The sequence below is a fragment of the Eumetopias jubatus genome, unplaced genomic scaffold (assembly GCF_037043125.1).
Source record: "Eumetopias jubatus isolate StellerSeaLion01/CBP00866 unplaced genomic scaffold, mEumJub1_p1.0 scaffold_6, whole genome shotgun sequence".
NCBI lineage: Eukaryota > Metazoa > Chordata > Mammalia > Carnivora > Otariidae > Eumetopias > Eumetopias jubatus.
In genome coordinates this window covers 117,673,549-117,693,846 of record NW_028274812.1, presented here as the reverse complement: position 1 = coordinate 117,693,846, position 20,298 = coordinate 117,673,549, and the positions used below count along the sequence as shown (strand labels likewise).

Sequence of the window (20,298 nt, the reverse complement as noted above, 5' to 3'; positions counted from 1 at the left end):
TGGGTGAAGAAATATGTAAAGGGTCCCTCAATGGTGCAGAGGTTAGAGATTGTTCATCTGGGCCAACCCCCTCACTTTGAGGGGAGCAGACTGACACCCAGGGAGGGATTGACCTGTGCAAGGCCACCTGGCTGGATTGAGTCCCACCCTTGTTGGAGAAGCTAGTATCTGAACAGTGTTCTTGTGACCCAATGGGTGTGTGGCTGCCCTGGGCTGTCCACCCCCCGCCCCCAGAGAGTGATTGTATCTGTGACATTCCCTTTGATCGGTGACCAGAACAGGTGGGGAGACTTAAAAGCCTCTTTGATGTTGGTGTCATAGAATAGGTGTAGGAATAGGATAGGCTGAGTTCTTGCAGCGGTCACTGGAACGCCTATATCCCCATCACAGTGGGGAGCTACCTGGAAAGAAGGTCATAGAACATGCAAATCCGTGGGCCCCACCACTGACCTACTGTGATGGTCCGGTACATCGGTGCTCCCCGCTGTCACCTGTGATCCCCACCTCCTGCTAGATGCATCCTGGTGTAGGGCCCCGCGCCCCGCACCCCCCCCCCCCGACCCCGGGCTTGCTCTGTGACCTGCTTTGGGCAATGTGACATTGGCCAGCATGAGAGAGGCAGAGGCTTAATAAATAAGACAATTGAAAGACAAGATGCACACTGGAACTTGTCCTTCTGAATGTCTACTCTTGGAGCCCTGAGCTACCTTGTAAGTAGGTCTAAGGTCCCCTGCTGGAGAGACCAGAGCCTGGGGGGAAGGATGGGTGGGGTGGAGGGGCAGGGTCAGCTGAGGGCCACTCACTCGGATGAAGAAGCTGTCTCGGACACTGCAGCCCCAGCTGAGGCCGCTGTAGAAGAGACAAGGCACCCAGCCAAGGGTGAACCCCGGTGAACCCAGCCAAGCCACAGCATTGCAAAACACAATAAATCGGTGTTTTAGGTCACTAAATTCTGGGGAGCTTTGTCATGCGGTGACAGACAACCGAAACCCCTGCTGGATCAGCATCTCTGTGGCTGTGGCCAGAATCTCCATTTTATCCAAACCTCCAGATGGTTCTGGAGCTTCCTAAAGCCTGACAACCCCTGGAAGGGGAAAGGACCTGATTCAAATCACCGTGAGCTGTGTGACTGCAGACAAATTCCGTAGCTTCTCCCATTTTCCTTTTCCTCGTGGGGTAAGTACAGACGCCAGAGATTCGGGGAGACAAGGGGTTTTTTCAGACACTACTTTGAGGACTCTTTCAGCCCCACACTCTTTCTCTCCCCACCACCCCCCCCCCCCAGCAGGAATGTTGGCTCTTCTGTTATGGGCCCATAGCGCCCTGAGGCTCTGTTCTTTATCTGTTGTGCAGATTGGGTCAGTTCTATTGTTTTATCTTCAAGTTCACGGATTCTTTCCTCTCTTGTCTCCACCCCACTGTTGAGCCCCTCCGAGGACCTTAGAGTTCCAAAATTCCAGTTTGATATTCCTTCGCATCTTCTGTTTCTTTGCTAAGGCTTTCTATTTTGTCATTTGTTTCCAGGGTGTTCATAATTGCTTGTTGAAGCATTTTTAAGACTGCAGCTTTAACTTCCTTGTCAGATAGCTCCAATATTTGTGTCATCTTGCTGTTGGCATATGTTGGTTGCCTTTTCTCATTCAGATTGAGATTTTTCTGGCTCTTGGTATGACAGATGATTTTTCTCTTGTATCCTGGACTTTGGGGTATTGTTATGAGACACTGGCTCTTATTCAGATCTTCTGTCTTAGCAGGTCTAAGGCTGTGCCTGTTGATGCCGGGTCGGGGCGGAAGTCCAGTTCTACACTTCACCTCCGTTGACAGCCTGGTAGGAAAGAAGGCTGCCGCCTCCTTACTGCTGGGCAGGGGTGGGAGTTCTGGCTTCCCACCAGACCTCCACTGATCTGTTACTGCCGGGGATGGTGGAAGGGCTACTAGGCCTCCTAGACCCCCACCCAGCGTGGAGGGGGAGGGTCACCTTCATGCCGTTGGGTATGGATGGAAGCCCCAACTCCCCACCTGTTCTTCTCTATAACCAATTGGTGGTAGGGGAAGGGGTCACTGGTTACACCCAGACAAGCTCCCCACTTGGTGTCTGGTCCTGCAGAGAGGATGGGGCTGTAGTTTTTTCCATGGTGTTTGGCTCTAGGACATTTATTGTTTTAAGGATTTTTGTCTGGCTAGACTGTGCCTTTCCTAGTCCTGCAGCTAGGGGGAAGAGGCTTTCCTGAGGCTGTTTTTGTCCACACTCGTTGGTATTTTTGGGTTGCCAACTTCCCAGCTCCAAATCTGAGATATGTGGGGCAAGAAGAAAACCCAGAGAACCCACTGCTGTGTTGTTCCTGGGGTCCTGAGATCCCTAGTCAGTCTGCCTTCTTCTCTCCCTTTTTAGAGTTTTTGTAAGTTTGTTTTAATATATAATGCCCAGGGCATTAGCTCTACTTCTCAGGAGGAATAGGGAGAAGTGTATCTCCTCCATCTTATGCAGGAACCAGAAGTCAGTATTTACCTATTCTTGAACTTCATATAGAGTCCACTACATATGTTCCTTTAAGCTTGGCTTCTCTTACTCACATGATGTCTTGAAATTATCCATGTAGTTGTGTGTAGTCAGATGTTTTTCATTGCTGTGTAAGATTTGATGGTGTGGGGTCTCCTGGGTGGCTCAGTCGGTTAAGTGTCTGCCTTCGGCTCAGGTCATGATCTGGGGGTCCTGGGATTGAGCCCCACATCAGACTCCCTCCATCAGGGAATCTGCTTCTCCCTCTCCCTCTGCCCCTCCCTCCTGCTCATTCTCTCTCTCTCTCAAATAAATAAATTAAATCTTTAACATTAAAAAAAAGGTTTGATGATATGAACAAACCACACTGTGGAATTTGCCTGGTGGAATCCTATATAGCCATGAAAAAGCAAACTACCTATCTCGACTGTACGCAGTAAACCACACACTTTGCCGATCAAGTCCTTTTGTAGATGGCATCTGGGTTGCTTCCGATTTGGAGCTATTATGAACAAAGCAGCTTTGAAGAGAATTTGCTATTATGAACAAATGTTCTTGGATGTGTGTTTTAGTGGCCACAGCACTCCTTTCTGTTGGGAATAAATATTTCAAAAGCCTCTTAACTGGTTTGCTTCTTCAGCCCTTGCTTCCTTCTACCCACTTTTCCACGTAAAAGCCATGGCAATCTTTTGAAAACATAAATTGGATCTCTTCCCCCCCCCCCTCAAAAATAGCGAAGGCTTCGGGGCACCTCGCTGGCTCATTTGGTGGAATGTGTGACTCTTGGCCTTGGGGTTCTGGGTTTGAGCCCTACATTGGGTATAGAGATTACTTAAAAGTAAAATCTTAAAAAAATATCAATGGCTTCTCTTCATACTTAGAACAAGATAATAGAATCCTCCCTATGACCCATGAGGCCCTGCAGGATCTAGCCCCTGCCTGCCTCTTCTTTATTTCTACCTTATTTACTACCTCTCTCTACCTGCCATCCCTTTGTCTACCCACCTGTCCATCCATCCAGACATCCATTCAGTTTTGGGGAGTCTTTTAGTGTGCCTGGCTCCTGGCTTCCTCCTGCTTCAGGACTTTTGCCCTTGCTCTACCTTCCGCCGGAAAACACTGTTCCTGCAAATCACAACATACCTCCCTTTCCCCCTTTATTTAAATCTCTGTTCAAATGTTATCTCGTCTAAGAGAGATTCTTTTTTTTTTTTTAAGATTTTATGTATTTATTTGACAGAGAGATAGAGAGAGAGAGCACAAGTAGGCAGAGTGGCAGGCAGAGGGAGAGGGAGAAGCAGGCTCTCTGCTGAGCAGGGAGCCAGACGTGGGGCTCAACCCCAGGGCCCCAGAATCATGACCTGAGCTGAAGGCAGCCGCTTAACCGCTTGAGCCACCCAGGCGCCCCTCATCTAAGAGAGATTCTGACATGTCCCCCCATTCATCCTCTCTCTTTGCCCCCCATTATTTTTCTTGATAGCTCCTCTCACCACTTGAACTGCTATTATATATTTGTTGGGTGTCTCCCGCTTTGGGAAAATGTTCGTGTACTATCCACGAGGTTATGGATATCATGTGTCTGGTTGTCTCCTGGGTCCCTCCCCTAGCGCAGTGCTGCACATAGTAGGTGCTCAGGAAAGATTTGTTAATTTGGGATTAACTGGTTCAGGCCCCAGTTTCCTCTCCTGGCTGCATATCAGAGGGCAGGTCCCTTAATGAGTACTTCTCCCGCTCTAGTCTCCTGGGCTCTTGTGGCAATGTGAACTCTGATTCAGGGTCTGGGGTGGGACCTGAGATTCTGCATTTCCTCCCAGCTCCCAGATGATGCCCCAGCTGCTGGTCCTGAGATGCAGGCGTTGAGTAGCGAGGCCTTAACAGCTCTGAGCCTCAGTTTCCACATCTGTAAGATGGTTCATTGTGAAAAGCAAGTGGGTAAAGTGCATAAAGCACTGTGCATGGTGCCTGTACTTTGCAGGTGCTTGTTAAGTATCTACTGCTCTTCCTCTGGGTGCCTCTCTGGGTCTGAAACTGGAAGTTGCCTCTGTTTTCTCCTTCTGCCCTTCCCCGTCCCTCCATGTTTAGCCCCCTATGCAGACCCTCAGTGGAATTTTATCCATTTTATTTCTCCAGAGCTGGCCAGCCCTGCCTGTCATGGGCAGCGGTTTTGGGAGGATTCTGGCATTTTGACAGTCGTGGGAACATTATGCAAATGAGATGCAAAGCAGCAGCTAATGAGCCCTGATTGCATTTGCCTTGGCACTCGGGAAATGTGGGATAGTTGTGCTGGGCTGGGAAGGGGGGCGGGCAATGAATGTTTTCTGGTTTGGATGGGGAGACAGTAACAGAAGGGTTTGGCTTCTCCTGGGTGGCATGAGGCCCCCTCCTCATATGTTGATTGCTCCCGCCTGTGGGACTGCATATGGTTAAGGTCCAGCGATAGGGCTGAGGTCAGGCGTGGTGTGTGTTTGTGTGTGTGTGTGCTGTAGGGGTGTCCCCGAGACTGTCTGAGACCTGCAGGTGGGAGGGTACAGGACTGCCCACTGTGGCTTGGGGGCCCTCCCAATAGCAGATGAGACTGGATCAGGCTGACAGTGGGACAGCATGGAGGTGGATGCTCTGCAGGCAGAGAAGGGGCCACAGTGGGGTCAGCTTCTCATGGGAGGGAAGAACTCAGGGGTCTGCCAGGCAGCAGGTGGGGCTGGATCAGGCTGAGGGAGGGGTGGAGGTGGGGGGCAGCTATCTTTCGAAACCCAGGTTGAGCCTGGCTCCTTAGGAGAAAGATGATCCGGGGCTGGGGGGCTGGCAGGTGGGCAGGGGGCTCTGCTTACAGAGCCTGGAAACCCAATCCCTCCTTGCCCCCAGCTGAGGTCTCCCCGCTCTCCAGGGAGCCCTGGCTCTCAGGTGCTAGGTATCCCCACTCTCTTGGCCTGGGCCTTGACTTGACCCTCTACTGAGAACCTCCAGGCCTGGGGACAACTGTCAGGCTTCTGGCTCAAGGATGGTCAGGCTAGAAGTCACTTCTGAGGTCACTTGGTGGGGGAGGGGGAGTCTTTACTCACATTGAGTTCTTTTTGTTTAAGATTTGCATTCGCATGGGGGGGGAGCGGAGGGGCAGAAGGAGAAGCAGACTCCCCGGGGAGCAGGGAGCCCCATGCGGGACTTGATCCCAGGACCCCGGGATCATGACCTGAGCCAAAGGCAGCTGCTTAACCCACTGAGCCACCCAGACGCCCTCGCCCTCACATCGACTTCTTGACTGGCACTTTAAATGCATATGACCCCGTCTTGCCTTTGATCTAAGCATGAGAAGCACACTTGGCTGTGAAACTTGTAGAAAATGGGTGGCTGCTGCCATGTCACCTAATCAGATCTTAATGGAGCCAGTGTAGAGCATAGGAAAAAGCTTGGCAAAGCCGCGGGTTCAAATCCCAGCCCAAGCATTTACTGGCTGTGTCACCTTGGGCAAATTGCTCAGTCTCTAGAGCCTCTGTCACCTTGTCAGTTCTGTGACCTCACCTGTAGGACAGCCAGAGGCGCTGCAGGAGAAGAGGAGGTCAGCACATCTGCTCGCTCGGCACCCTCGAGGGCAGAGACTTTGTTTTGCTCATGGCTGTGTCCCCGTTCCTAGAACAGTCCCTGCTACCTGGTGGGTGCCTAGTAGCATCTGCTGAATGAACGAGAGGCCCTGTTTTATCTCTCCCAACGTGATTTTCCCCCTCCCAGTTGACCTCTCTGACATTTGGATGCAACGCCGAGCTTACAGCCTTGGTGTAATCGGTGGTGGTCTCATGGTTGAGGGGGGTCTTAGATGGGATGAACTATGGAAGAGGCTATTATTGTTATTATTAACAGTTTTTTGGTGGGCTTCTGGGTTTTTCCGATTGTATCTGCCTTCTCTGAACTGTCTGAGGCCCCTGAGAAGTGCCCTGGGGCACAGGGGCGGCCCATGATCCTTGCCTGGGTCCTTCTGCTGTGGCGCTGGGCTGGGGATGGTGCGTCCCGTGGAGCACACCATGGGTCCTGGGCCCCAGTCCCCACTTGACATCCCCACCTGGCCTCCACCACATACTGCCCCTCCTGGGGGATGGCAGGGTTCTCTGAACCTGGAATTCCCTCCAAGGAGGAGGGGCCCATTTTACTGTATCTGTCATGATTCCAAGTCCCAGGACCTGACAGCAACTGAGGGGTGGGTGGGTGGGGATATCTGTGAGTCCCTGAGGCTGAGGGGGCTCTAGGTAGGATTTAGTTTGGATCGGATCAGTAGGGGAATTTCAGAATGAGGGAGGGAGTTAGGGGAGGGTGTGCCCTGTCTCCACCCCTACCCCAGGCCCCTCCTGCAGCAGGGCTGAGACAAGGTGGGCAGATTAGTGTCTGGTCTCTAGAGGGCAGGTGCAGAGCAGACAGATCCTTTCCTGGAAGTGGATTCTGGTTCAGTCTCCTGGGTGGGACACTGGCTTGTGTCACTGATCCCCTCCCATGGGGCTAGTGCTGGGGGCTTGTGTGGACAGCTGTTGATCTTGTATAGAAAGGGCTTATGAGTTGCATGTTCTGGACCCATGTGGATATGTGTACATGTGTCTTAAAGATGTGTAAATGCCGGTGTTAATGTGTGTCTGTCACCTGTGCACAGGTGTGTAGGTAGATACACAGACTTGTGGGAATGCATGGGTGCAAATACATGGCGTGGGTGTTTGTATTAGAAGCGTGTTGTGGGGTGCACGTTTGCATGGACACGCACGGCAGCGCGTGGGTCACATGAGCGCAGAGCAAGCCTAGTGGTTTGCCTTGAGGGGGTGTGCACTAGCTGTGGCCTGTGGGAGCAGCACCAGAGATGGAATCACAAGGCCTCACTGCCAGTGACCAGCCCAGGAGCCTCGGATGCTCAGCCAAGTTGTTTGACTATGGTGGGCCTCAGTTTCCAGTCTGTAAAACGGGCACGGATTCTCCGGGGATGAGACTGTAGGGGAGCATCCTATACTCCGCCTGACCCAGAACACACTCAAAATTGTGAGGAATGACTGAGTGAGTATAAGTGATGAAGCAAACACATGTTGACGGAGCAATGAGCAGTGAGGTGTAAGCACCTGTGGCAAGTGCAGGGGACGGTGCCTGTGCCGCCCACAAGGTCTTGAAGGGAGGTTGGGAGGCAGGGTCTTGGGCAGAGAGAGAGGAGAGGGGCTGGAGCGGGGTCCCCCACAGCCAGGGGTGGCCGTGTGAGCCCGTCTGTTCACCAGCATCTCAGCGAAGGTGAAGGGTGCGCACCCCGCCTGGGGTGATGTCCTCCACACGTAGAAGGCAGGCGTCCCCTGGCGTAGGGGAGGGAGGCTGGCTGTGCGGCATTGCCCGGTCGCCATAGAAACGAGCAGAAGGCGGTGGGTGGCTGGAGAAGGAGGCGGGTCGGGAGGAGGGAGGGGAGGAGGCATTGGGGGGAGGGCGGGGAGCTGGCTTCTGCAGTTCTGGCGCTGCTGCCTTCCCGAGCCGAGCCAGCGGTGGAGGGAACCCGAGAGGACCGAGCCCCCAGCCCGGGCACCAGGCCCCCTCCCTGCCCGCCACCACGGAGGAGGAGGAGGACAGCCAGCCCCTCCGGCCCTGGCCTGGCCCAGTGGGGGCAGTGAGCTCCTACCTGCCCCTGGCTTGGTGCCCAGACAGGCCCAGGTAGGCATCCCGATGGGGATAGCTGGAAGCGGCGGCATGGAGAATGGGGGGCCCCCCCCTGCCCCCGAGCTGCCCCCTGCCTTCCTCCCAGCAGCACCCGGTAGGAAGCATGCAGGCTGGAGGGGCTGGGGTCAGTGGACCTGGGTGGGGAGCAGCCTGCATCCTGGGAGGCCCTCTCCAGAACCCGGATCTTCCTCAACAGGAGGACCGTCCCCACCGTCCCCACCGTTGCCTCCCTCCTCTGCACCTCTGTCCCTCTCTCCGCCACGGCCACAGGTCCCGACTGTAGACATGCTCCCCTCCCTGGGGGGAAGTGGCCGAGGGGGGCTGGAGCTTCCAGGGACCCACGGTGCTACCCTTCCCCAGGCTGAGGCTAGAGGGAGAAGTGAGGATGCCCCCTGCCCCCCACTCAGGGCACTGGTAGGCCCTGGCCATTGGAGCAGCGGACTCATGTCCCACCCTCCACGCCAGCTGCCTCCATGCTGGCCCCAGATGATCTGGGGCATTGGGCTTAGACCCCCTGATCAGGCAAGAGGCATCTTTCCTTCCTGGGTAAAGCCCCAGAGGGCCCAAGGGAGCCCTGTCCCTTCCCCAGCAAGCCCAGGGTCTCCATGTTGGGGGATCGGGTGGGGGTGCGTGTGGCCCTCCCTCCCCCATCACTGTCCCTCTGCTGCATTGCTTCTGGGGACAGGTTGGGCTGCTGCTGGGGAGCTCAGGCACTGCGGAGGAGGGGGTGGGGCTGGGGCCTGGGGATGACCTGGGCCGCACTGCTTCGCTCTGGGCCCTGAAAGGACAGGAGAGGGCGTGCGGTAGTGCAGTGGGTGAGTTGCACCTGGTCCAGGTCTGCCCTGGGACAGAGCAGAAGGGCCTCAGCTGGCGTGTGTGTGGTGGTGGTGGTGGGGGGGTGGAGATCCTAGCCTGAGAAGGGCAGGGGATTGGCGCGTGCAGCCCCTGGGAATGCTGCAGGCACCTGGGCATCCGAGGGTCTGCCTCCTTCTCCCACTGGTCTTCTCCCACCATCTTCCTGTATTCCCTGCGAGCCTGGCTGGGTCCTTTGCTGGGCCCTGAAACCACATTAGGGGGCTTCCCGTTTCCCTGGGCACATGGGGGTCAGAGTACCTGGCGCGGGGCCAGGGAGGGATCCTGGGGCCTGTGATGGGGTGGGGGAAGCCTCTCCAAGGAGCTCGTTCCTTTCTGCAAACATTAGTTGCACCTGCTGAATGCTAGGCACGGGGGGAGGGGGGTGGGGGGGGCTTCTGCTTTGGGGTTCAGGGCCTGGGGGTGAGAAGGCCAGACAAGGTGGGGGATGTCGATCTGCCCAGGAGCTGGTGGCCAAGTAACCCGTATACACTGTCACTGTCTGCCCCCCTGCTCCTCTGAACCCCACCACCCTCTTTGCTCATCTCTCTCCTTCGGGGGGAGCTAGAGACCCCCCTCCCCACCAGGGCCTGGCATGGGCATCTGGGGCCTGCTTCCATCTGGCCGGAACAGGGGGCTAGTGAGGCCTGGAGGGGAAGTTCCCTTGGCGAGAGCTGGAAGGAGCTGCCCCTTCCCCCCCAGACCCTCCAGGCCTGGCCCTGTCTCCCCTGCTGCTCACCCACCTTCTCTTGGCCACTTTCCCGCTCTTCCTTGTTTTCCGCCCCACATGTCTCTAGGGCCTGTGCTTGCTCTGTGTCTCTCTCTTGCCCCCAGACCCTGGGGCAGAGAGCCCACCAGGATGGCCTCCTGGGGCACATTCCCCAACTCTACCCCGTTGCGTCCAGTGGGCCCACAATAGAAGCCAGTTTGAGACCCAGCCTCCCCGCATCAGTCTTCCCCGTGTGAGAAGGGTTGAAAGGAAGCCCCAGCGGCACCCAAGGCCTGGGGTTTAGCCAGGGGCTGGGGCCCTGGGACAGGCTGCAGTAACTTTGGCCCGAGGCTGGCCCCTCCTCACAGGCCCCCTGTGCAGGAGCTCTGGGGGAGAGCCAGGAGGCCTCTCCACCTGGCTCCTTCTGGGCATCTCAGGGCTCCAAAACCCGGGTCCAGCTCTGTTCCCCCTCTCAGGACATAGCACTCCCCCTGCTGGCTGCTCAGGCCCGAACCCCAGAGCTATCCGCAACTCCTTCCAGGGGTCCCACGCTCTCCCCCAAGCCATGAGCAGATCCCGTGGGCTTCCGTGTCAGAGCCATTTCCAGACCCCAGCCCCTTCTCGCTGCTCCAGCACGAGCGCCTCGAACTCCTCGAGCGCCTCGCTGGGACCCTGCCCTCTCACCCAGAGGACTGTAGCCGCCTGCCAGCCAGCCTCCTGCTCTCCTCTGCTCCCCCCCAGCAGCCAGGGATCCTTTAAAACCAAAGCCAAGTCACAATCCTGCCTCTTCTGAAACCCCCGCAGGGGCTCCCAGCTCACCCTGGGGGAAGAAGTCAGAGGTCTCACTTTGACCCACAAGGCCCCATGGAATCGGCCTCTGGCCTCAGCCTCCCCCCCCACCCCACAACCTTCCCAACCTCATCCCTTCCCTCTCCCCGTCACAACCTCTCCTCCAGCCACACGGCCTCCTTACTCTTCAACCACGGTGGCCACACTTCCGCCTCAGGGCCCCTGCCTTGGCTGCTCTCTCTGCCTGGTGCTCTTCCCCCAGACTCCCGCATGGCTCCCGCCTTCACCTCCTGCAGGTCTTCCCGCAAATGTCACTTCCTGACCATGGCCTTCTCTGACTGCCCCGTGTAAAATAGCGTGACTGCTAGCCGCCACCATCGCTCCCTGCCCCCTTCCCTGCCTTGTTCTCCACCGCACTCGGCACCAGCTGACCCACCTGATCATTTCCTTATTCATCTGGTTTCTTCTCTGTCCAGCCCCTCCAGAATGTCAGCTCTGTGAGGCCGGGGGCGGGGGGGGGGGGTTTGGTTTGTCTCACTCACTGCCATAGCTCAGAGCTGCCCTGCAAGGACCTGGGCCGTGGAGTAAAGCTGGGGCCTGCCTCCCCATCCCTGGCCACAAAGGGGAAGAAAGTGAACCGCACGCATTCCATCCCCGGTGCCACTAAAGACACAGGGCACCTTCCTCCAGGTCCGAATTTGTCCCCAAATTTGATGCCATCGGGAAAGCATGCTGTGCACCCCTCAGGGGCCTCCCCTACAGAGCAGGCCGACCTGGTCCCTGCCCTCCAGGAGACCGTGGAGGCTGAGGGCTCAGGACAGGACCGACCCTCTCAGGCGAGCCATGTGTGGGATGACTGGTCTCAAGGAGAGAAATGCACCCAGAGCAGAGAGGACAGGGGCCTGTGTATCGCCAGCCCCCACTCCTGCTTCCTCCTCTGTGGTGTTATGGTTTGGGATCCCCAAGAGGCTGACCCAGAGACAAGGATATGATTTGAGAGGTGATCCCTGGAAACAGTGAGCCTGTTCCTCCTGTGGGCAACTAGGCCACAGTCCTGCTGTGGGCCTCTGGGAGCCATTGGAGGACCCACCTCAGCCTTGGCCCACCAGGAGGGGGCTGCTGGGGTGTGTCTACACCATTCCCCCGCCATTGCTTTAGGGCTGCTCCTGACCCCCTCTCACCCTGCCTGACTTTCCCCTGAACTCTTGTCCCCACCTAGCGAGCAAGATGATAGGCCTTCACTTCCTGGCCTTCTGCCTGACCTGGAGTGTAGGCTCCGTTGGGGAGGCCGACATCATTCCCTGTGGAGCCTGCACCATCCTAGGGGCTCCCTGGTGGTGGACAGGCTGGATGAGATGTTTCCTCAACCACTTGGCCTGGGAGCCAGGAGGTGGGGGACAGGGTGGGGGCTGCCTTTAGGAATGATTTTCTAGAGGAGAGAGAGTCTGGGGCTGGAGGAAGAAGGAGAGGGTAGGGAGGGTAGAAGCCAAGGTCAGAGTGTAGGGAGGAGGGGAGCAGAGGCCAGCCAAGGTGGCTGAGGTGGAATGGCTTTACCCATTTGCTTTAACCATTTTCCGGCAAGGATGAGCCTACCTGGTCCCTCCCCACCCCCGGCCCTGGGCCTCTCTGGGGCCCTCCAGACTCAAAGGAGACCCAGGCTCTGCCTCCCCCAGTTTCCCCATTTGTCTTTCCACCCTCTTCCTTACTCCCTACCTTGGGACTGAGCTGTGAAGGGAGGACCCCTTGGGGCCTGCCCCATGGACCTTACTTAGAGGAGATGGAGGTTGGGGGGGGCCTGGATTTTACAGCCAAAGAGAAGGCAAGAGGAAGCCAGGCCTGGGTCTTTTCACAGGGTACCTGGAGACCTGGGGGTCCCAGAGGAGGCCCAACAGTCATAGAATGGAATCTCAGCTCAGGTTGCCAGAACAAAACACCATAGACTGGGTGGTGTGAACACTGGCTATTTATTTCCCACAGTTCCAGAGGCTAGAAGTCCAAGGTCAAGGTGCTGGCCTATTGGGTTCCTGGTGAGGCCTTTCTTCCTGGCTTGCAGATGGCTGCCTTCTCGCTGGGTCCTCACGTGGACTTCCCTCAGTGTGTGCACAGAGGGAGACTGCTCTGTTCCTCTTCTTATAAGGGCACCCATCCTATGAGATTGGGACCCCACCCTTCTGACCTCATTTACCTTTAATCACCTCTTAAAAGCCCTGTCTCCAAATATAGTCACACTGGGGAGGGGGTAAAATATTAGCATATGAATTTGGTGGGGACACAAGTCAGTCTTTAGCAAAGGTCTCTGGGGGCATTAGCCCAAAGAGAGGAGAAGGGGGTGCGAAGTCATCCAGAGAGATGAGCATCTCCTGCTTTGAAAGGTCTGCAGCTGTGGGAAGCACGGGTAATAATACCTCTGATAATAATACTAATAGTTAACACGGTGCCTCTTGCACACTGCACATCATTTCACAATAACCCCGTGGGCTGGTACCCTCACCCTCACATTTTGCCGATGGGGAAACTGAGGCACAGAGAGTTTAAGCAACTTAACCAAGGTCACTCGGCTGGCAAGCGGCAGGGCCGGGATTTGAACTTAGTCGTCCCCTCTGGCCCCCCAGGCAGTGCTGTCAACCACTGTGCTAGCCTAGCCGGATTTTCTCTACTTGTCTGGAGGGAACCAGCAAGATGTGGTTCAGGGCAGGTGTGACGAAGAACCGCACCAGGGTGTAGTGGGGAAGTAGGTGAGGGCTGGCGTATTCACGGAAGGCTTCCAGGAGGGGGTGGGACTGAGTTGGCCCTTGAAGGGAAGGAAGTGGGGTTCTTGTATTTTGGGGAGGGGTGAGTGATAGGACAGCATGCACCCCAGGCAGGAGGGAAGGCGAGCAAAGCGGCAGAAACTGGAATGAGGAGGGGGTATGCATCACAGGGAGGGGTGGAAGGACAGTGCCTTACAGCTGCATCTGAAGCCCCAGCAGGGGCTGGTAAGGGTCCTGGTGTGACCCCAAGTCAGGCGCAGTGAGCCCGTCCATCTTGGGGTAACGTGAGGAGCAGGGCTGCTGCTGGGAATGTTTGTGGGACCTGAAGACCACCCTGGGTGAGGGCGAGGCAGCTCTGGCTTCCCATGGCCCTGCCCGGGTTTGAGCCGAGCCGCTCCCTTGGGAGAGTGTCTTAGGCCAGGAGGGCTGGGGTGACGCCCACGGAGGGCTGGCTCTGCACTGGGCACCTGGTGGGAGGCAGGGGAAGGACTTGCCCCTGGTCTGGATCTGACTCTGTGTCCTCCCTGCTGTGTGAGCTTAGATGGGTCATTTAACCTCTCTGAGTCTCCGAGAAGACAGGAAAGTCACCGCCCATCTCAGTGGGTTGTCTCGAGGATTGGAGATGAAGGTATGAAGAGGCTGGCACATAGCGGGTACTCAGAAACGGCTGGTATAGGGTGCTATAAAGGGAGAGTGAGGAGAAGGGTAATAGAACAGCCTTGTCTGTGGGCGGTGGCTCCCTGGGGAGGGAGGGCTCCCCCCTGAGGGCAGAATCTTCATGGGGGACCAAGGAGGAAGAGACCCTGGAACTGGACCCTGAGGGTTGGCCAAGAGGAGAGGAAGGGGATGCCTAGAGAAGCAGGAGGCCTGGGAACAGATTTTGATTGTATCACCATCATTATCAACATTTTTGAATACCTACTGTGTGCAGGTGACTGTATTTGGCTCTGAGGGACAGAATTCAGTATTTCTACTATTTAATGAATGAATGTTACAGAAGGTGCTTGGCTTTCATTCATTCATTCAACAAAAAGGTACTGTGCATTTAACTATGTGCCAGGCACTGCTCTGGATGCTAAAAATACAGCAGAGAACCAGACAGACAAAAACTACTGACCTTAACAAGCTGACATTACAGTGAGAGAAGAAGACACAAACATGATGAATACTCTAATGTTGGGAGCCTGGCATATGGTAACACGTGCTGTGAAGAATAATAAAGCGAGGAAAGGGAGACAGGAGAGTGCCGGGGGTGGGAAAAAGTGTCAAGTGAAATGTGGGGAGGTTAGGACATTTGAGCAGACATGGAAATCTGGAGCGGGGGGCACTCCTAGCAAGTGCAAAGGCCCTGGGGTTAGAGCAGCAAGGAGGTCAGTGGAGCTGGAGGAGATGCAGGGCCCCCTGGGAAGGAATTAGACTTTTACCTGGAGGAAATGGGGAGTCACGAGAGGATTCCGAGGAGGGCAGTCTTAGGTATTACCGGTGTCCCTCTGGCTGTTGTGGCAGGGAACAGACTGGAGTGGGGGCGGGGGTGAGAGACACAAGGTCGGAGGCAGGAAGGCCACTGAGGAGAGTGATGGGGCTGGGACCAGGGTGGTTGAGAGCAGAGCCCAGGATCTGCTGATGGATTGGGTGGTGGTGGGGGAGAAACGGGCTCCTGTGATTGTCAGTGACTCGTGCGGGATGCAGGAATCCACATGCCACCTTTGTCCATAGCTCTCCCGCCCTCTCTGGGCCCCTGCGTGTAATTCCTCAGTCCCTTCTTCAAGCCAGGGTGGACAGAACATGCCCAAGGCCCCGGACCTCCAGGGGCTTTTAGAGGAAGCAGGCAGGAAGCCTGGGGCCCAGAGGAGGGACGCTTTTCACCCTGGGGCTCCTTTCTCCCAAAGGAAAGGTCAAGGCCAACATGCAAACTTCACACTTCCATAAATGGTCTGTATTTTTCAATAATGCCCTCTTAACGATTTGAGTGTCACATGGTTGTTTTCCCATCAGATGAGTTAGAAAACCCAGACCCCATGACAGGGCAGTGCTGGAGCAGAGCCCATGTCCCCGCCCCCCCCCCCCCCGCCCCGTTCAGCAATCTGAGGGCTGCACCATCTTTGTGGGCAAAAAAGACCTGGCTCCTTCCCTGGCTCTACAAAAACAGCACGCGCCCCCCCCCTCCCGCCCCGCCCGCTACGGGACCGCCGCCCCCACTGTAGCAGTGGTGACAAATCAATAATGAGAGCTGACAAGCTCTTTCGGTCATGTCCCAGCCTCTGGGCTCTCTCTGCAATAACGTGGGGGTGATAGTAGCACCTGCCGTAGAGGGGTGCTGGCAGGATTTGATGAGTTAAGACACATGGACGGTCCTTGGCACCAACTCTGTGCTCCATAAATGCCGGTCGTTATTATCAGTGACAAAGGGCTTGCAGGGCCGCGATTGCTTTACAAGCACCAGGGAAGAAAAGTCAGATGGGCACTGTGCCCATTTGATGGCTTCTGCTCGGAGCACATCAGGCTCCCCCATGGGCATGACATGTCGGCCACACCGGCTTCCTGACTCTCAGAGAAGCAGCGTTTTCAGTGGCGGCTCCTGATCACCATTCAGGAGGGACCTGGCATTTGACCAGAGTTAAGCCTCTCTCCGGTGCCCAGGGTGGGGGTGTGAGGCTGATTTGCGGGATGTGTGTCTGGCAGGTGGTGCTGGGGGCCTTCGTGCCCCCCCCCACATCCTCTCCTGCCTCTGTGTGGGTCCAGCCTGGCCCCTCACCATTTCATCCGGTCCTAGTGTTGGGTCATAGCATCCTCATTTCACAGCGAGGCCCGACACAGTCACGTGAATCGCCTAAGGTCACACAGCAGTTTGGTGACCAAGCCCCCCAAGGCTAGAGCGACGCGTGCTACCCCAGCTGGGAGCCTGGAGACCTATGACTTGCCTGCATTGAGAGAGGGGCCCCGGCAAGTCCTGTCCCTCCCCCCAGGTCTGGACAGAGTGGAGATTGGTCTCTGCCTTGGTGCATTCCCGGCTATCTGACATGCCAGGGCTTAGCTGCACGGTCCCCTTCCTCCGGGCGTCCAGTGCACTCTAGGTCCTGGCTCCCAGCTCCCTCCAACGCTGGCCAGAGGGTTTTAAAAACTGTGCAATGTATGCACACAAGGCAAAATATAAAAGCCATAAAGGACTGACAGTGACAAATCTCCTTCCCATCACATCCCCCAGCCACCTAGTTCCCTGAAGGCTGCCACGCTACCAGCTTTCCAGAAGTGTTCCCTGTTTGTATATTTCCCCCCATACAAATGGAAGCGTCCGTAGCCTCCCTGTTCTGCACCCTGCTCCTTTTGTCTCAGTGCCATGGCTTGGGGAGAGCTCCTGTCAGGACCAGAGCATTCTGTTGCCTGCCTGCACCAGAATTTACTTAAGCAGTACCCTGGACGGGCAGCTGGGATGTTTCCAGCCTTTGGCTTTTATAAGCAGTGCTGCAGCAAATGGAATTAGGCAGCGCCAGTTCGCCCCGCTGGCTGGAAGGTGAATTCCTAGGAGCGGCATTGGCATTGTGGGGTGAGGGAGGCGTGCCTCTGTAGTGGGGAAGAGAAGGCACACCCCTGCCCCCTCTGATCAAGGCTCATCAGGTCACTTCCCCACTACCTGGGGTGGGTTTGACCTTCATTCTCATGAATTCTCCACCCACTCCTGCCCCCACCGCCAGCCTGCTGACAGCTGTGCATTATTTGGATCCCAAAGAGCACAGTTCGGTATGACTTCAAGGGTTCTAGATAGGGCTCTGGCCCCAGAGATGCTTACCTAACCTGGCCGAAAGTCCTTCATTAAATATCCCTGCCTTTTACTTTCCCATATCTATATGCAGCACTCTTTTATGAAGTGAACACTGCTTTGTAAGTGAAAAGTGCCAAAGTCAGAAGAAAAAAAATCCAGACCCTTTCTTTGTCCCTTGATGAATTCTAGCCACCTTCCCTCCCATCCACCCCCACTGTGCATGAGTTTGTGGGAAAGTTTATCTGTGGTTTTGCTAAGTGGAAAGGAACACAATATACTTAGGGCCTGGGAGGAGCAAGGTGAAGGCATTCCTGGGTTATTACTGGGAAAAGGGCACTAGCCCCTGGACAGATAGGGAGACTGAGGCCAGAGAAGGGAGGAATATCCTTGACCAAGGATCCTCCCGTGGTGATGCCACCTGCTCTGAGCCTGAAGGTGAGCTGCTGTAAGGGCTGAGCATCCCCTGGACCCCCAGGTTGGACCGAACTTTGCAGAGGCCAGCCCTCCCCCAGTATCCTCATGGCATGGGCTACCGTAGTCTCTGAGCGGTGCAGAGACAGGGGGGCATCCCCTGGACATCCCCTGTCTTGAGGCTGGCAGCTCCTCATGGGGTCATTCCTGCCCTGGCCTCACTGCCCCTTTGAAGACCAGGTCCCTGGCCCTCTGGGTCCTGTCTGCTGACTACTGAGCCATTCTTGCCAGCGGGGGGGGGGGGGGGGGGGGGGCAGTGAGGCCTGGGTGGGGGATGGGAGAAGGGCAGCGTCCCCAGCCCTGGGGCAGCACATGGCCTAGATTGGACCGCCGCGATGCCGACCGACAGATCCAGGCCACACAGAGCAGCTCCAGTGTTTACACAGATCACAGTGGTCTGACCCATAGGCCAGGAAGCCACATGTTTGGGACTCTTAAGGAGACATGTAAGTGGCTAATGGAGGCTTTGGAGGCCGGGTACCAGGGCAGCCAAAAGGGCATTTACAGGGGCCCAGCCTGGGCCAGGGAACTCAAGTCCAGGCTCCAGGTGGGGCATCTGGGGAGGTTCTAAGGGGCTGAGATCAGGGACTCTGCTGTGTGGGGGAGCTGAGGAGGGTATTTTGGGCCTGGTGCAAGGGTTCAGGTGGATCAGGGTGGGGGCAGTGCGAAGAGGGACAGATTGAAAAGCCACCTGGGGTTCATTGAGCCCCAGTGGGTCCTACGGGGTGCCAGGTCCTGGGGAGGGGGTATAGGACATGCATAAAGATTAGCCCGATTGCTGGTTTTGAGGAGCTGTGTGTGTCTATGAGGCAAACTGCGAGCTTATATAAAGCCAATATGTAATTGTGTGTCTCTAATTTGGCTCTGAGTCCAGGAGCCCGAAAACATTTGTGGTTGGGGTAGGCTTCTGAGAAGAGCTGCCACACTGGAGCTGGAGAATGGATCTGGGGGAGAAGGGAGGGAGAGGATGTGGGCTGAAGGGCTCATGGAGGACAGGTGGGGGGATGCGCACAAGGGGTGCTACGAGCTTACTCTTGGGGTTACGCCAGGGATGGCGAGCCAATCACCCGGCAGGAAGTCCCCATCCCAATGCAAGGCCCAAGCCTGTGGAGCCCTCATGCCCACAGCACGTTGGGGCCCCAGGCCTGGAATGGGGCACGTGGGGCACTTCCTCCCTCTCCGGGGATCTCTCTTCTACCCTCCCAGCGCATGAGCAGCCCCGCCTGCTGACCGCCACTGCACACCCACCTGTCCCCCACCCCCGCGGCTACACCATGTCTGGCTCCTACGACGAGGCCTCGCTAGCTCCAGAGGAGACCACTGACAGCTTCTGGGAGGTGAGACAGCTTCTGTGACGGCCCAGGCTCCCACCCCCCACCACCTCAGGCCTTGTTCCCCAGTCCCTCGGGTCCCTCCAAAGCCCTCGGTGTTCAGTGAAATAGGTTAAGACGACTGCCCACCCAGCCCAGAGCCCCTCTGGCCTGGCTGCCTCTGGGGAGATCCTGTAGCATTTCTGGATGTGGACCAGGCTCCTCCTGTCTGCCTGCTCTCAGACCCCGGCTTCACAGCTTACACAGCCTTTCGCAGCGGCTCCCCGCCCCCGCCCCTGTGGCGTGAATTCCAGAAGCCCCACAGCAACAAAGAGGTGGCGACAAGCCTAGAAACCAGCATTTCAGGAGCCTCCCAAACTATTTGAGACCAAGAAATACAATTTTTTCGATTGGCTTCCAAGACCCAAAGTGAAAACTGCCAAACCTGTATTAATAAGTGTTTAATGAGGTGTCTACAAAACATAATATTATGTCAAGAAGCTGCAGCTCAGCTCAACACTTACATGCCTCTCTAAATATAATACATTTAGCTCACAAGAACAAAATGAATAATTCATTCTAGTCTGGGTCCAGATTATAAAAATCTTGCACTTTGTGGCAGCGAGGAAATTATGTGTCAAGTGGGGTGAGGGAGTGCATAGCCCGTCGGGTATGATGCAGGACGCTGAGGTCCCCAAAAGTGAGAGCGGGGGAGCCCCCAATGCGTTCCGGCGGGGCTGCGAGGCTTCACCTCGGGGGCAAGATGGACGCGGCGGGCGCCCCCTGCAGGCCGCGGCGTCCTGGGCGGGTTGGGGTCGGGGGGGAGGCGGGGAGCCCGCGGGAGTCGAGCTCGCTGCTTGGCCGCCAGGTGGGGAACTACAAGCGGACGGTGAAGCGCATCGATGACGGCCACCGCCTGTGTAACGACCTGATGAACTGCGTGCAGGAGCGCGCCAAGATCGAGAAGGCGTACGCGCAGCAGCTCACCGACTGGGCCAAGCGCTGGCGCCAGCTCATCGAGAAAGGTGCCCCCATGCCCACCCCGGGCGCATCGCCCCGGCCCTCCCCGGCTGCCCACAGTCTGGGGCCCCGGGAGCACCCCGCGAGCCGGATGCATCTGCCCCCACTCTGGCCACCGGGCCATTGAAGGCACCGTCCCCACACCCGCGCTCTGACCCTCCCACACCAAGCCAGGTCTCCCTGTCCCTGTTCAACTCGACTTTGTACAATTTTAGGTTGGATTAAAAAGACAAAACCAAACCAGACAACCTTTTTATTTCCAAATAATTTTAACTTAGAGAAAAGGTGCAAGAATTGTGGAGAGAGCTACACAGTCTTCAACCAGATTCACCAGTGAACGTTTTACCATGTTGTTTCTGCAGTCCCTCTTTCTTTGGTGCATATGTTTTTCTGAACCATTTTAAGTGGGAGACCTGCCACTTTACCCTAAATCCTTCACGTATCTCCCAAGAATAAGAACATTTGTTTACATAACC

General features: G+C 56.3%; 1 protein-coding gene across 1 annotated transcript in view; it reads left to right on the top strand.

Moving 5' to 3' along the window:
- PACSIN1 (protein kinase C and casein kinase substrate in neurons 1) overlaps positions 1-20,298 on the top strand; it is a 57,406-nt gene that overhangs the window by 30,136 nt on the left and 6,972 nt on the right. The window contains exons 2-3 of the mRNA XM_028120383.2: positions 18,699-18,829; positions 19,671-19,827. Coding sequence (XP_027976184.1) covers positions 18,767-18,829; positions 19,671-19,827 — 220 coding nt within the window. The 5' untranslated portion in view covers positions 18,699-18,766. The remainder of the gene's footprint in view (positions 1-18,698; positions 18,830-19,670; positions 19,828-20,298) is intronic.